Below are 16,209 nucleotides of genomic sequence, written 5' to 3' on the forward strand. Positions count from 1 at the left end.
TGCAGAGGGACCTGCAGCTGCAATGACCATCTCAGACTCTGAAGTGTCCGATAATATAAGGGTAGGCGGGGGTCGCTTTCTTGACCCCCGTCCCTGACAGGCCATCTCCACCCGAGCCACCAAAGACTCCAAAACTGCTGTAAATGCATCCATACTCTGTGCACCGGCGGGTCCCGTGGCCCCCTCGAGGGAAGCAGGTGGGGGTACTTGTGTGGCAGGGTCCATGATGATTCCAGTAACTACCCGGAAAATTCAATCCAAAATAAAAATAAATTTTTTTTTTTTCAGACCCCCAGTGCCACAAAAGCCCCTCAGTGTTACCTGCTAGGGATCCCTATCGAGCGAGAGAGAGAGAGAGATAGACCCCCAGGCTCACCACTTGATGCTCAGAGTTCACTGCAACAGGTTACAGCGCTGTCTCCACAAACAGTAAGTCTTTTGGCTGGCTGCCCGGGAAGAAAGGAGGCGGCTCCGCCCCTCTGCACGCCTTCCGGCGCCTCCCCTAGCTCCACGAGGTGTTTGAGTCACCTCAAACATGGCTGCCCCCATGCTGCAGACACGAGGCTACGCCAAAATGGCGGCCTCGCGCGATCTACGACGGTCTGTTCCAGCATAGCGGCGTCCTGCAGAGTAACTAGGCATCGCAATCTCTTTCTCTCATGGAGATCAGCTTGACCGGCGGTACCGAACCCTGGCGGAACCGCGTGGCCGTCGGGAGACATGCTTCAGCTGGAGGAATGACCTGGCAAGCCGCATACATGTCCTGTGGCTTCTGACAGGTAAGATACTTCTATTCTCACCGTAAGATTTCATTGCTGCCACATATTACAATCATTTAAACATACTTTGTAATTAGATTGTCAGCTCCCAAACCAAGCCTACTGGCTTTTTGTCCACACAAATCACATTCAATATAGGGGGATCTGTGCTATGTTATAGGATGGAGGGGAACCCATCCTTACCATTACAGAGAGGGGCCCGCGTTCACCACAAGACCCGTCAGGGGGAAAGGGGGAACATACTACTCACCATACCGGAACCAGGCGGGCGCCAACTCCTGACAGTACCCCTCTCCACTGAGGTAGGAGGGCTGTCGACCAATACGGACGCCGTGACTCATGGTCTTTGGCGTTTCAGCGAGACGTTTAACTCGCAGGGTCAGTCCCTTCAGTGGGACTATGTCGCGGCCGACCCAGCGCGGAGCTATGGCCTGCACGCGCTCGTAGGCTGAACTGGGGTGACCACCGGATCTCAACATTCAGCCCGTCGCCCAGTTCAGCTTTCTTGCTTGAAGATCTCACAGGAACACTGGAGAAAAAAAGTTGTCTAAAAAAAATTTTTTAAGAAAAAAATCCTGCCAGGACCGAAGATCCCAGCAAGGTATCTAGGTCCTTACTCCTGACTAGACAGAAAAAAAATGATTTGCTGTGGCAGAGAGAGAGAGAGGATATACCCTCGGGGACTGCCCCTAGGGTGTGGCCAGAGCATTTTATTTCCTGTCTAGTCCTACTCCTGTGGAGGGCAGCATAACCCGAAGGTGCTGAATCACCGAGGACTACGTCTGTCAATGAGCGATAGAGAAAAAAAGTTTTGCATATAGTTCTACTTTAAGCAGTTTAAGCTTCTGAACTCGGTTATTTCTTCACATACTTTTGGCTATATAGTGTACGTGGCATTTGGTAAGGTAGCCATTGCTGGTCTTTTGGGGTCAGATAACATCCGTAATAATAAACACTGCAAAATAGATGTCTGCCTGTCTTCAAGGACTTTTATACAATAAGAATCTTTCCCTCAAATGAGAATGCTGGGGGTTTCCGCTTGACCTCATTTGCAGTTTTTAGCAAATGTTTTCCAGATAGGTTGTGCAGACAAGGACTTACCTGCAGACGCTGGACTTGCGAGACATGGTGGTACTGGGAGAGGCTGGAGGGGTCTGATAAGACCAGTTATAGTCTGAGCCCTTCAAATCATGGATCACCTGTTTAAAGAACAGAGATCAAAGAGAATGTCAGGCCTAAGGAGAAACAATATCTGTAGGCAGCAGGTGGGTTAATGCAAGATTCTGAATAATCAAAACCAGAACCTAGAACTCATGTCTGATGACACTTCTGTGAAACGTTTTCACCTCTCATAACTCTCACAGGATTTGTAGTTCTTTCAGCCAGTCTTCAGATTACTTCTCAGCCTTACAACCATGACTTCACTTTTTACTCTTCTCCTATATTTGGATAGTGAAAGAACAATAGCACATTGGTGGGATCAACCCTGTTGAGGTTTCTCCTATCAGTAAGTTCTCCTTGTTAGACTGACAGCACTGCACAATGCAGTGGAATCTAACTGGCTCATGCTTACCCTGCCTCTTCTGCAGTTGGGGGGGGGGGGGGGTTACAGGAGGCTGATATAAATAAAGATCAATGACTATTTCAAATACTTTTAAGGATTACATAATCCAAACCAGCCATTTTCAACCAGGGTGGTTTGTATGATTGAGTCACATTGTCATGTGACGCACCGCTCGGGATCTCTGCATATAAATAGGGCCGGGTTCAAGCCCTTGTATGGTGGCGGTTCCCCATCCGGGGAAGGTGGAGACACACACACCAAACGTCCTGCTGGTAAGATTCACCTTTACAATTCCCTTCCTTTATGACAAGTCCCATGAGCATTTTGGTGAGCGGGATACCTGGAGTCGAAACTAACTTATTATCTCTATATTATGCCCCTTTATCTATCTTCATAGGCAGCAATTTAGGCTACATACACTTGCCGATCCCCTCTGCTGGGCTGATTTACCTTATATGTTCTTGTATTGAACAAATATATTGTTTGGTGAGCAATGTTACCACTCATTTTTTCTACTTGACTATCAGACTTCTATTATGAATTTATTTCTGCTCTTTCTTGGTTTTCCTGAGCATATTTTGCTATTTTAATGCAGCCTCTTGTCTAACCCATCAGGTGTTTTGGACTTTATCTATTGATTACTGCATATTGGTGTTCACTTTGTGGTCTCCTATGGTGGCTAGATTCTCCAGCTGGCCCAACTCAATGCATGATTTTTCTTTCTACACTCCCATGGATTGGTAATGGCTTTTGTTACTTCTTACCAATTTTTGGCTACTGAATATAAACCTATTGTCCCTTAATAAATACTATAGGCGGACAATGTGTATGAACACACGAATTGTGCCCTCTAATAACTACTACCTCTATGGCGTTCTTGGCTACAGACTCCACCTTCCCCATTATCATATTATTATATTACCATGCTGATACAACTCCGATATATTCAGGTATGTGGGGAGGGGGATCATCTTCTCCCTCTCACATCTTTCAAGTAATTTTTCTTTCTATATTGTTATATGTAGACCACCAGCATTTCCATTTTACTATAATTGGTACTATGCATTGATCCCCATATGTGGTTCTTGACTTGTTCCTCTCCCAGTGCCTCCCAGTACTCTGAGCCCTACCACTTGGCTTTGGCAACTATAGGCGACAAATATTAATTTAATGTATCCCATGTTTATCTGTATGTCATTTTTGTGTTCTCTTTATTGGCCCTTTTAGCACCACCATGCATTGGCAAATTGAACTGTATATGGTAATATATATGTATACTCCAGCTAATGTTAATGTTTTAACTATGCAGAGCAATTGAACCAGTAGCTCCAGAAGAAGCTGTTTCAAGCGAAACATGTTGAGCATTCTGGCTCTATGAAATATCTGCACATCTGATAACACATCAACTGATCTAGATGGACGACAATACACATTTCTACTATTGTCTGTGAGATCCCTTTGATGCGACGTATGCAAATTCTATCGCAGTGATTACTGTTTGTTTGTATTCATATACCAATACCTATTGATGGTGGCTATATGGATCAACGCCTCTGTCGAGCCGAAGAATTTATGTTGTTAATGTCTTTTTAACTGTAAACCAATAAAATCATTATATTTTACTTACCTAGTGCCGTTAAAGTCCATGTCTTTTCTAACAACACAATTTCTAGTTATTTAGGATGTGGCACTTTTACACGTACTGCGCTCAGTAAACTGCTATCTGTTAGCGCATATCAATGTAAGAACAGAGGAGAATCTCCCATCTGGGGTTCCTATTCTGGTGGCATCTATCCAAGAGAGGCATTCCCCTCCCTTTGATGAGATCCTCTCACTTCCTTTTGTTATCTACAAGGCAGAAAGTTAAGGGAAATGCCTCTGGTGGGACAAAAAAAAAAACCTCACATCTGTTGACCCTTCTCTACACTAATCTAATATTTTGGCTTTGCATACACTTTAGAGAAATCCTGGATCTACCTTTGTTGACTTATCAAATTGATCCTGGCATCAAGAAAATTTGTCATGGACTGCTAATGGTGACCTTCTGAAGAGTGTTGCTTTTGGCTTCAGCACTTCCGAGTTGCATATTTCCAGGTAGGATGAGAAACACCCCATTCTGTGGATTACCCCACCATGTGTTTATCAGCTACAAGCATCAAAAGTTACTGCATAAGGTTAAGCCCAGCTATGCATCTGAGCTTGCCAAGGACTAAAGGATCCCAGCCCCCGTGCGACACTTCCTGGGCTTGAAAACTGGCCATCATAATTTCTGTGAAAGTCATATTGCAACCTGCTATAATAATGGTTCTTTCCATACTGGTTCCCCAAGGCTCTGTCCTTGGACCTCTTCTGTTCTCTAGCTACACCTCTCCCGTGGTCAATTGATAGCCTCTATGGCTTCCAATAATATCTCTACACTGATGACATGCCTGCCCATCACTAATTTTCTGACATATCAGTATGGGTGTCAAATCATTTCCTGAAAGGAAATCTTTCCAAAACAGAGCTCATAATATTTCCTCCTCTCTCTACCCCCTTCCCCAACATTTCCATCAAAATCCTTAGCACAACTGTCAGTCTATACCCCTCAATCCTTTTCAGCCTCTTATTTTATGTTTGAGAGCCTGGACTCTAGGCAAGAGATCCAGATGGTCACCAATCCATAATGGATATATATATATATATATATATATATATATATATATATATATATAAGTTGCGCTATAAAGTAAAATACATATGTGATAATGTAATGATGTGATAAAGTCCAAATAGAGTCCAATATGGGTAAAACAGCACGTCTGACGAAATATTCTGTACAGGTACCGCTTACCAAAGGTGAATAGTATATAGGCCCAAAATACTTCAAAGGATCCACAGGAACCAGATATCAATCGGACTCTGTACATATAGATGGATCTCCTCAGTGTTGGGTATTCATGTGGAATAAATAAATAAAAAACGCCATAGCGTAAAACCACAATAAATTGAATAAAACACCCCGAGTGATGGGAATATCAGGAAAGTGTTGGAGTGTAGATAGAAGACACACCACCTCAATTCTTGTGAAAATACTCCTTACCAGAGTAATAAAACTGTGCAGAGAAGAGAAAAGACCTCCCCCAGTAGGACTGCAGCTTACCAAAGACAAACCATATAAAGCATATAGGTCCCAATCGTGTCACCAAAAGGGGGCTGACATATGAATGCCCTTACCAGCTCCAGAAATTGAAAAGCAGAAAAGATCCAAATCCGACTGAATACTTCAACTGTTGGCACAGCTCCAGATATATGTCAAAGCAGATCAAACACTTCCAATAGGGACGACAACATCCAACTTGTAGCTTTATCAGAATACTGTCTGAGGCCCAGGCCATAATGGATACAATACACCGGTCTCTGGCAGGAGCAGAGGTGATTCACTCCCCCCACCCTGGGAAGACATCCCATAGGAGTGTGTCCTCAGTTTCTGAACTTCTGTCTGGTTCCCCAGAACACTCAGTTACCAATTTATCACGGCTCCTTTTGTGGGCTGCCATTCTAACCTCTGTTGACTGGACATCACCTGAGTGCTGAAGGACCTTCCCCTTCGGGTAGGTGTGGGAACTCTTCTTGCAACAGGTTGAGTGACCCGTTCCCTGTGCAGGACAATGTTGAGCATGTTATTTCTGACCGCATGGTCTTCTAGAGATAAGGCACTGCCTTCTGGACCCCTCAACATATGGTCTTCACATGAAAAGGCTCAGCACTTGAGTGGCTCCTCTTTCCAGCTTGGAAAGATTTGTCCATTGCTGGATGGCCCTGTACTGTCTGGAAAGTCAGCAGGCAGAACATGCTGGGAACCTGCCGCAGATCTCCCTTATGAGTGGGATGTGGGTCCAGAGGTCAATGTGTGGGACCTGATAACCAGGAAATAGGTCCCTCTTCTGGAGCTGAACTATTAGTAAGCTGAACTATGCCCTATGAATAAACCCTCTTAGACCTCTCTCTCTTTGCTGTCCTCAATCAGGTGATTGGTGACAATAGTGTGAATAAAATTCCTTCCCCCTCAGTGGAGGATGCTGCACTGATCCTGGGGTAGGTTGGACAATTCTTAGAATCATGACATTGGGAAGTGATTAGGTAAGCTTTCAGATTTCCACCCCTGGGTGTTTGGTTGTAAGGTGATCTGCTCATCCTGATTCTGCTGTTCTTGTGCACCAGTCTAGGGTTTGGTAAATGTAATCCTTGCTTACCCTTTGTGCGGGTGCTGCTAGCTCACCCAACCCTCCTTCAGGTGAACTTCAAGGTTTGGACCCTTGGTTTTTCAAACAGTCTCGGGAGTAATTTCTTTCTCATCCTTGGGGTATTATACTGTCAGGATTCTCACTGCCATTGTTATTTTTTGCGAGAGAGTCTCATTAAACAACCTCTTTCCTCATCATATATCCTCCTTTCCCTGAATTACAATGGTTAGGAATGCTAGGTTTGAGCCGTCTGTTGACTAGCTGGTTATGGACTTGTTTTGTTTTGTTCCAAACTTCCCTCTCGGTCTAGGGATCCTTTTTTCCTGGGGTTTGGCACAGTGAATTTTCCCATTGCCTCATGTTTTGGTCTCATTTCCTTGTGTTCGTGGTGTGTCTACTCCCACCCCCCCCATCCCGTTTTTTGGTGGGTTGTTGGTGGATCCCCCAGCCTCTCAAGCCTGGATTTGGACATGAAGCTTTGGAAAATTTCAGTTGGGATGTATGGAACACCCTTGCAGTTCATTGACTGGATACTAACATTTATAGGTAAAGTTGATCCAGGGAATATCTGATTGCCTCTTGGGGGGTCAGGAAGGATTTTTTCCCCTGCTGGAGCAATTTGGATCATGCTTCGTTGGGGTTGTTTGCCTTCCTCTGGATCAACAATGTAAGATTTTTCCCCCCTTTTTTTGGTTGAACTGGATGGACTTTTTCAACCAGACTTAGGGCCCTTTCACACGGGCGCTCCGTATGTCCGCAAATCATCCTATTTGTAAGTCAATGGCATTGCGGATGTCAGCGGAATACCATCCGCTGACATCCGATTTTCTTCCTTTCAGTTCTGTTCCGTTTTTTGGAACGGAACAGAACCCTATTTTTCCTCCGTTCAAAAAACGGAAAGGAAGCAAAATCAGATGTCAGCTGTGTCATCCGCTGACATCCGCAATGCCCATAGACTTACATTATGTCTGTATATCATCCGCAAACGGATGGGATGATATGCGGACATACGGAGCGGATGACACAAGTGTCATCCGCTCCGTGAAAAAAAAAAAAAAGGACCGGAGCGGAGAATAAAAACTGATCGCCCATTTGAAAGAGCCCTAACTATGTAACTACAAGCCGTGAGCCGCAATAGATGACAGTACGTGTGGTTCTTTCATTCACAGATCACTGGTAATGAATGACACGACTGTGGGGACAGAGCCCCACACAGCCTTGCTATTTTCAGAATGTGACAGCTGGTGCAAGGAAAAGATCCCCCGTCCATTGTCATGGGGGATGGGGGGCAGGTCTGGAGCATGTTTCATGTTACACCCAAATTATGGGTGTAACTTATAACATGCTCTGAAAGGTGAACTTATCCTTGAAAACCAGCACACCTTTCCCCATATCTCTTGTTCTGGTGACAATAGTAACATTTCATTTTCCCGTCACCTTCTGTCCCAGTGGGAGAGGTCACCAGAACAAATAGAGGGGTGACTCTTCCCAAAAGACATACAGAGAGCAAATAAAACTTGAAAGGGTTTCTAACCTCTCTATCATTACTGTATTTAAAGCTTTAGAAGTTACACAAAGTACTGAAGCCTTTCGTTCGACATAATGGCCAAGCAACCAGCCTTGTTAAAAGGATGCAATAAAAAGCAACAAACTCAGGTAAACACTTCTCCATACAACCCAACTGAAAGTTTCCAAAGCTGCATGCCAGTCTCTCCAATAATGCTTCACCGGTCAGCAGCAAATCCCGAACCCCAGTGTACATAAAGCTGTAACATATACCTAACTGAACATTCCATGAGACACAAGTGAATGTCTTTATCCAGTTTTTCTTTATTCTTTTTTTTATGTAGGCTGAAGCAATCATTACAATGTAGAGGGAGGCACAATTACAGCAAAAAATGTATTGAAACAATTTGAAAACAACCCGCACAGGGAGAGAGAGTGAGAGATCCAGGGGCGTACCTAGAGCATTTGGCACCCGGGGCGGATCCTATATCTGGCACCCCCCGGCGTGCAGGCGACGAACCGCACATTGACCCGGCGACCAGGCCTCTCCTCCTCTGCAAAAACGGCGCCGATTGACTTGAGGCGCCAGACAGAAATGCATGTAACTGGCAGTGGCATACTTACTGTGTGCTACTACCAGTGGTGTCACTAGGGTTGGTGCCACCTGGTGCAGTAAACCATGGTGTCGCTCCCCCCCAAAAAATGATTTTCCTGTTTTCTGAAAGCGCGCCAAAAATGCAGCATGCAAGACTTTTGGTGCGCTTTCAGAAAATGCAGAAAACAAATCTATAGGACTGCAGTAATAACTGCGAGTAAAATGTAGGAAGACCCCCTTTACATTACACAGCCCCCGTACCCCTGGACCCCTTTACATTACACAGCCCCCCCATTGGAACCCTTTACATTACACAGCCCCCCCCATTGGAACCCTTTACATTACACAGCCCCCCCATTGTAACCCTTTACATTACACAGCCCCCGTACCCCTGAACCCCTTTACATTACACAGCCCCCCACTGGAACACTTTACATTACACAGCCCCCCATTGGAACCCTTTACATTACACAGCCCCCGTACCCCTGGACCCCTTTACATTACACAGCCCCCCCCATTGGAACCCTTTACATTACACAGCCCACACCCCCCTCATGGAAACCTTTATGTTACACAGCTCCCGCCCCCCATAGAACCTTTTCCATTATACAGCCCCCGTCCCCCAATAGAACCCCTTACATTACACAGCCCCCATCCCCCATGGAACCCTTCACATTACACAGCCCCTGCCCCCCAAAAGAACCCCTTACATTACACAGCCCCCACCCCCCCATAGAACCCTTTACATTACACAGTTTCCGCACCCCCCAATAGAACCCTTTACATGACATAGCCCTCGCCCCCCCTCAATAGAACTCTTTACATTTTACAGCCCCCCAATAGAACCCCTTAATAATACAAAGCCCCCGCCAATAGAACCTCTTTACAATACAAACCCCCCCCAATAGAACCCCTCTACAATGCAAACCCCCCAATAGAACCCCTTTACATAAAAACACCCCCAATAGTACCCCTTTACAATACAAACCCCTCAATAGTACCCCTTTACAATACAAACCCGCCCATAGAACCCTTTACAATACAAACCCCCACATAGAACCCCTCTAAAATGCAGACCCCCCCAATAGAACCACTTTACAATACAAGCCCCCCAATAGAACCCCTTTACAATGCAGACAACTCCCCCCCCAATAAAACCCCTCTACAATGCAGACCCCCCCCCCAATAAAACCCCTCTACAATGCAGACACCCCCCCCCCAATAAAACCCCTCTACAATGCAGACACCCCCCCCCAATAAAACCCCTCTACAATGCAGACACCCCCCCCCCCCAATAAAACCCCTCTACAATGCAGACACCCCCCCCCCAATAAAACCCCTCTACAATGCAGACACCCCCCCCCCAATAAAACCCCTCTACAATGCAGACCCCCCCCCCAATAGAACGACTTCTTTACAATACAATTGTCCCCCGCCCCCCTACCTTATTAGGAGAGCAGAGAGGGAGGAACTGAAGCAGAGAATGGGAGAGAGGCTCACGAGCCCTGCATACACAGCGGTCAGCGCCGGGAAATGCCGAAGTTTACAGTGCTGGTTAATGAGCCGGTGATTGGTTGCTAGGCGGTCCTAGCAACCAATCGCCTTCTCATCAGTTAACTTCGGCATTTCCCGGCGCTGTGTATGCAGGGCTCGTGAGTCTCTCTCCCATTCTCTGCTATACAGTTTCTTTCTCCTCCTCTGCGCTCCTGTGTCAGTGAGCGGCGGAGGCAGTCCGGCGGCCGGCCCCGGGTGTCACCCTGGTGCTCGCTGACACCCCCCTGATGTGTGGCACCCGGGGCGGACCGCCCCCCCTATTGGTACGCCACTGGAGAGATCAACTCTCAATACAAACTATCAACTAAGCACACCAACATAGCAGAAGACCTCTTTATTGTCATGTACACAGCTCTTCTGCTAGGACAGTGCTATACAGGATGCAATAGGAACACAAAGGAACAGTCCTATGGGAAAAGAGGGCAGAATCTTACAGTGAACGTTGACTCTATTGTGATATATGTATTGCATAAAGTGTACCGATTGCCATAGCACCGTGCAGGCAGCCATTTTGTGAGGGTGAGCAAAATAACCATTCAACCAGTCTGCCAGGAACTAGCAATATCACGTAGCACCAGAGACCATCATTGTCTGCACTTCCCAAAGTGGCTTATGTTTATCCTGAATAGCATGGTTTACTCGGCTTCGTAATAAATTGATAGTGTCATTGAATACTTCTACAAAATGGCTTCTGTGCTGTTAATAGTCTCTGCTCAAATGGTGAGCAAATTTGTCTTATCATAAAAATTACGTTGTATGTTCATTATGAAATGTATCAACTATTTTCAGTTCAATGCAAAATAATGACCTTGGTTTTTCTCTTTTTTCCAGTGAACGGATAGGCTAATTGTAAGAGAACCAGTGGCCAAACACTAAAGGGCATATTTCTAAAGCTGTGGGGGTGACATTCATTGGTGTAGATCACATGTGTCAAACACAAGGCCCGCGGGCCGAATCTGGCCCTCCAGGCCAATTCATGTGGCCCTCACACCTCTCCTGCAGCTTCAGGTGAGCATCAGCCCTCCTCTGGCCCCTGTACTTTCTGCTTTCCAGCGATGCCTCCAGCTTCTTCCCAGCAACAGCACAACCTAAGGGGGGTGCACTGTGATGTAAGGGAGGGTGGGGGACTTAACTTCTGAAGGTGGGTAGGCTCTTGAAATCTTATGTAAGGGTAGGGGATGCTCTGAACAGTCTTACAGATACAACTGGCCCCTTTGAGGGCAATCAGAATGCTGATGCGGCCCGGGATTAGATTGAGTTTGACACCCCTGGTGTAGATGAACACGAAGTCCACAGGCAAAAGACGTCACTTAGATATTAGCACAATGGATATCCTTTATTGAAAGATGGTGGGTACAGCAGGTAAAAACGCCAATGTGTTTGGCCATAATTAAGGCCTGGCGGCCAAAACAGGTTGGTGTTTATATCTGCTATACTCCCCCCCTCTCTCAGTAAGGGATATCCCTTTGTACTGATCTATTTGAGTGCCAGCTTTTCCCTGTGGACATCACAGTATTGGAGGCTATCAGAAGCTCTTTTGCCTGAGCCCCTGGTGCTTGGAGCTGTGGATATTGGGGATGTTGTAGTGCTGTTTCACATGCTTGTGTAGATGAGCATGAGACCTTAGCTTATGACTAGTAGTATCGATATGGCTATTGCACACTTTTTGGGATAAGGCTTTAGGAGTAGCGGGTGCTGTAGCAAGAACCAGCTGGAACTGGAAACATCACAGATCAAATGTACATATTTAAAAGCTCACCACAGATGGTCAATTACATCCAATTCTTTATTGAAGAATGATCACAACACAGAAGACACAGTGCAACGTTTTGGAGCCACGCAGGACCCCTTCGTTAGGCATGCGGTCCCTACGCGGCTCCGAAACCTATGTCTTCTGTGATGTGATCATTCTTCAAAAAAGATTTTAACTTAATTGAGGATCCGTGGTGTGCTGGCAAATATGTACATTTCCTAGCTCCTAGCTCATGACTATTGATAAAATAGTCTAAATTTGCATATCAGTAAAAAGAGTGAGTTTGAAACATCCAATAGAACAGAATATGCTTACTGTACATTATGTTTACGTGCTTGGAAAACAAATTGCTTCACTTTAAAGATAGGTAAAAGTTTAGTGTAGTTATATACTCCTGGTTAGCAGATGGGTTCAAACCCTATTCACACAACAAAATACTCCTGGTGATTAGAGATAGGGAAATGAAGACTTCATTGCTATTCACTCATTAGGTTTTGCTTATGTTCAGCAAAACAAGATGGCTCTGGTGTTGCTACAAGTTTCTGGTTCACTTTAAAACATGGCTGCCCCCACTGAGTACAGGTAAGGGGTACATTTCAAAGAAAAATCTTCCAAAGGCCTAGCTTGCGGACAGTGCCAACGCAATTCTTTGTATTTAAAAAAGTTGGCTTTCCAATACCTTTTTTTCTCCCCTTGTGTGGTCACTGCCCCAACTAACCGTAGCCGAACTTACCATATTGACACGGAAAGGAGGCAAAAATAATGACATACTTTTGAACCATGCCCTTTAATATTAATGTCATACTGTAACATAACATCTTGAAAGGAGTCACAGCGGTGTACATCTTCATATATTAACACGACAACTTCACATACTACTTTACGCCATTAACAACAGCCAACAAGAAATTTGCAGACATCGTTTCTCTGAGACTAGCACCTTTACAGTATGGATATTTTGGCATCAAACAAATTCGGTGGCTGGACAACTCACTTTGCATTTCAGCTAAGCCACAAAAATCATTGTTGTCCAATGAGCGTAGATGGTGACATTAAATATATTTATATACTTTAATAGGTTAAACAAATGATATTGCTCTAGAAAAAATATGTATTTGTATGAACATGCCTTCTCTATAAAAGAGCATTCTGTGTGTGGGAGATTTGTTTCTTTTTACAAAATGATTGTGGAGTGGTTACTGTGCACTATGGATGGAATATAAAGCATTGTCAATGCTTCCTTTATGTGACTAATAAAATGACGATTGACACGGTGAACAAAGGGCAATTTAGTTATACTACAAAGCAGGAACTGGCAAAAAATGTTTTTTCCAATCAGTGTTAAACAAAAAGCAGGAAGCCATTTTGAATCAGCTAGAATAAACAGTATATCATATTACAGTTATCCAGAGCCATTTTTTATGGTGCAATATAATTGGCTATATCAGTAGCTTATTATATTGCACAAAATATAACTGGCTATATTTGTAGAACTAACACTGTAGATTGTTGATCCAGACCAGGGAGTATCTGATTGCCTTTTAGAGGATCAAGATTTGCATTAGAGTAAACTGGATCATGCTATATAAGCATGTTTGCTATTCTGCGGGTTTAGGGTTCTATTGATGGAAGTATAATTTTTTAGGTTGTAATTTAATTGAACTCAAAGAACAGATTATTTGTATCATGCTAACTAGGTAACTCCTTGTCAGCCCACTGACTAGTTTCAAGAAACGCTCTATTCATCTCCGACACCCAAAGGTTCCAAAATGGCAGCTTCCATTGGCATGGCCAATGAATGGCTGCCCATTATGTCTTTCAGAAAAATATTGGTGGCTTTTGCCACTGGTTTACAAACTCTAATTATAGTATTTAAAGGCTTTGTGCATTATTTTACAAGCCAATTATCTTAACTGGTAAACTGTGGAAATGAGGTTTAATAATGTACATATTTGTGTTCACAAGCTCTTCGGTTATTCTAAATGTTGGTATAAAGAGCTAATGACTGTATTTATTGGTAAAGCCTACAAAATGGCTGTAGCCATTTGGTGCATCTTTGGTGGACAATGATACATACCTATCGTCTTTCCCTAACATTTGCACTTTTGTTTTTTGTTTTTTAGAGAAATTGATTATTTTCGGAGACAAAAAATTGTGTTTGTAATGTTACCCTCAAATTATTCTTATGGCACAGCTGCCTTGAGGTTAAAGTAATGTAATTTCCTTAATTTATAACATAACCCAGCATTGTTCTAGCTTTTTCCACAAAGGAACCCTTAAAATATTTTTTTATGTTTTAAGGATCCCCTTCTAAGCCCCATTTTTTTTGAGTCAGTGGGAAAAATTCCCTTTACAGTGGTGGTCGGTAAGAACAAGGTCTCTTACAGTGATGGTCAGAATGCCACTTATATAGACAGTTAAAAAAGGCCATTGGTGTCATGCTGATGGCTCTGCCAAGTGGCACTGCCCTGGAGCTAGGCAGGTACAATCTGATAAAAGTATAAACATAAAGAGGACCCAAGCTCTACTGCTTTGTTAACTTTGTGATGCTGAAAACCAGTGCACTGGGCTGGGATATTCACTCCCAAAACACAAGTCCATGATGAGTACAAGCCAGCTACTCGGTACGTTCTGAATTACAAATCTTTATTTGCTACATGATAAATTTACAGTGGATATAGCTATCAATTATAGGATTAAGGCCATCATGGCCAAAACATGTTGGCTGTATCCACTGTAATTGTATCAAATAAAGATTTGGGTTTTCGTAACGTACCGAGTAGCCGACTTGTACTCATCACCTACTGATAGGTTAATCCAAAATCAGCCACAGCTCAAGGAATACCTAGTAACCTCTGGAGGAACCCTAAGGTTCCATTGAAATCTCGGTTGAGAATGTCTGGCCCTATTCCTCAGGCCCGTGTAGGCCTAATATTCCATTTCTGCCCTTGGTCCCACGAACCAGCCCTGCTTACTGTACATGCCAAGTGCACAATAGACAAAAAATTCCTTTACTATAAAAAAAAAAAAATGATTGAAATATTTTCTTCTGCTTATTTTTTTAATAAAATCAGAAATATTCTTGTAAAAATATACCATTTATGCTTGGAACTTCTTCCGCAAATATTCAAGTACAAGAATGCCATCTTGAGTCACCTCACACCTTTGATGCTGGGTACTACCTCTGTAGATAGCTTTAAGTACACCCGGATTTATAATACTTATTTTCCCTTGCAGTATTAATTTTATTTTATATTTTTATTTTTCTATACAGTTTTTTTTAATTGTTATGCCTAACCGAATTACGAATACAAAAGCACTCAGTTTAACCACATAAATGTAGGCCTCAGTGTGTGAATGAGATTCTCCCTTTCAGTCTCCACAGAGAAATTAAGATGTTGCTTCCTTCAGACACTTGAGCATGCAATTTCTATAATACCAATACTTATGTGATAATAAATCTGACCTGGGAAATAAGAGTTTGAATTTCCAAATAGCCATTTCTGCAGATTTCCTATGACCTCTAAAAGTGGGTATCACAGCAAAAGACAGTGTTAATTATTCATGTCTATTTTAAAAGAATGAAAAAAAAACAAAATCTATACAGTTTTCTTTTCCATCTATAAACAATCCTAAAATACATAGAATACAAAAAAAAAAAAAGGTCATTCGTGAAAACAGACTTCATAAAATGTAATTTTGTCCCTTAAAAACTAGACTGGGATGAAGTTGTGCAGTCCTACCACCCAATCAGGTTTCATCTTGGCCTGCTTGATCCGTTTTCTTCACTCTAGTTTTTAAAAGCCAGCACGGACGTTCCTTCTATCAGCATATGCAAAAAATTCTGTGCTACATGTTTCTAACTTGCCAAAAAATAAACAAAGGGTGGTTTTAAAATGACTTACCTCTATGTTAATTTTAACAGTGCAGCGAACGTCTACATTAACGTGTTTAGGGGGGTTCAAATGAGACCCAGCCAGCTAGGTCCTGTGGTGCATATGTAAATTTTTTTAATATACTCCCTGCTACCATAAATATAATTATATAATTGCCTTAGCCTTTTAATGAATTATAATTACCTTTGTTATAACTATCCCTTTATTTAATTAGTGAAGTAATGTGAGCACACAGAAGAGAGAAGCACAAACACAAGAGTGGTTTGAGGATTTAGCATTGAAATAAAAATCAATCCCTTTTAATAGGGGCAGAGACCTAAAGTGCGCTATCGATGT

General features: G+C 43.3%; 1 protein-coding gene across 1 annotated transcript in view; it reads right to left on the reverse strand.

Moving 5' to 3' along the window:
- Nucleotides 1-3,246, reverse strand: part of LOC309543919 (protein MTSS 1-like) — a gene marked incomplete at both ends in the record, with an annotated part of 50,606 nt that extends 47,360 nt beyond the window's left edge. Inside the window, 2 exons of the mRNA XM_082276331.1 lie at nt 1,881-1,978; nt 3,208-3,246. Of these exons, the coding sequence (XP_082132457.1) occupies nt 1,881-1,978; nt 3,208-3,246 (137 nt within the window). The remainder of the gene's footprint in view (nt 1-1,880; nt 1,979-3,207) is intronic.
- Nucleotides 3,247-16,209: the final 12,963 nt, after the last annotated feature.

Source organism: Pelophylax lessonae (genome assembly GCF_965119305.1).
Source record: "Pelophylax lessonae genome assembly, contig: HAP1_SCAFFOLD_510, whole genome shotgun sequence".
Lineage (NCBI taxonomy): Eukaryota > Metazoa > Chordata > Amphibia > Anura > Ranidae > Pelophylax > Pelophylax lessonae.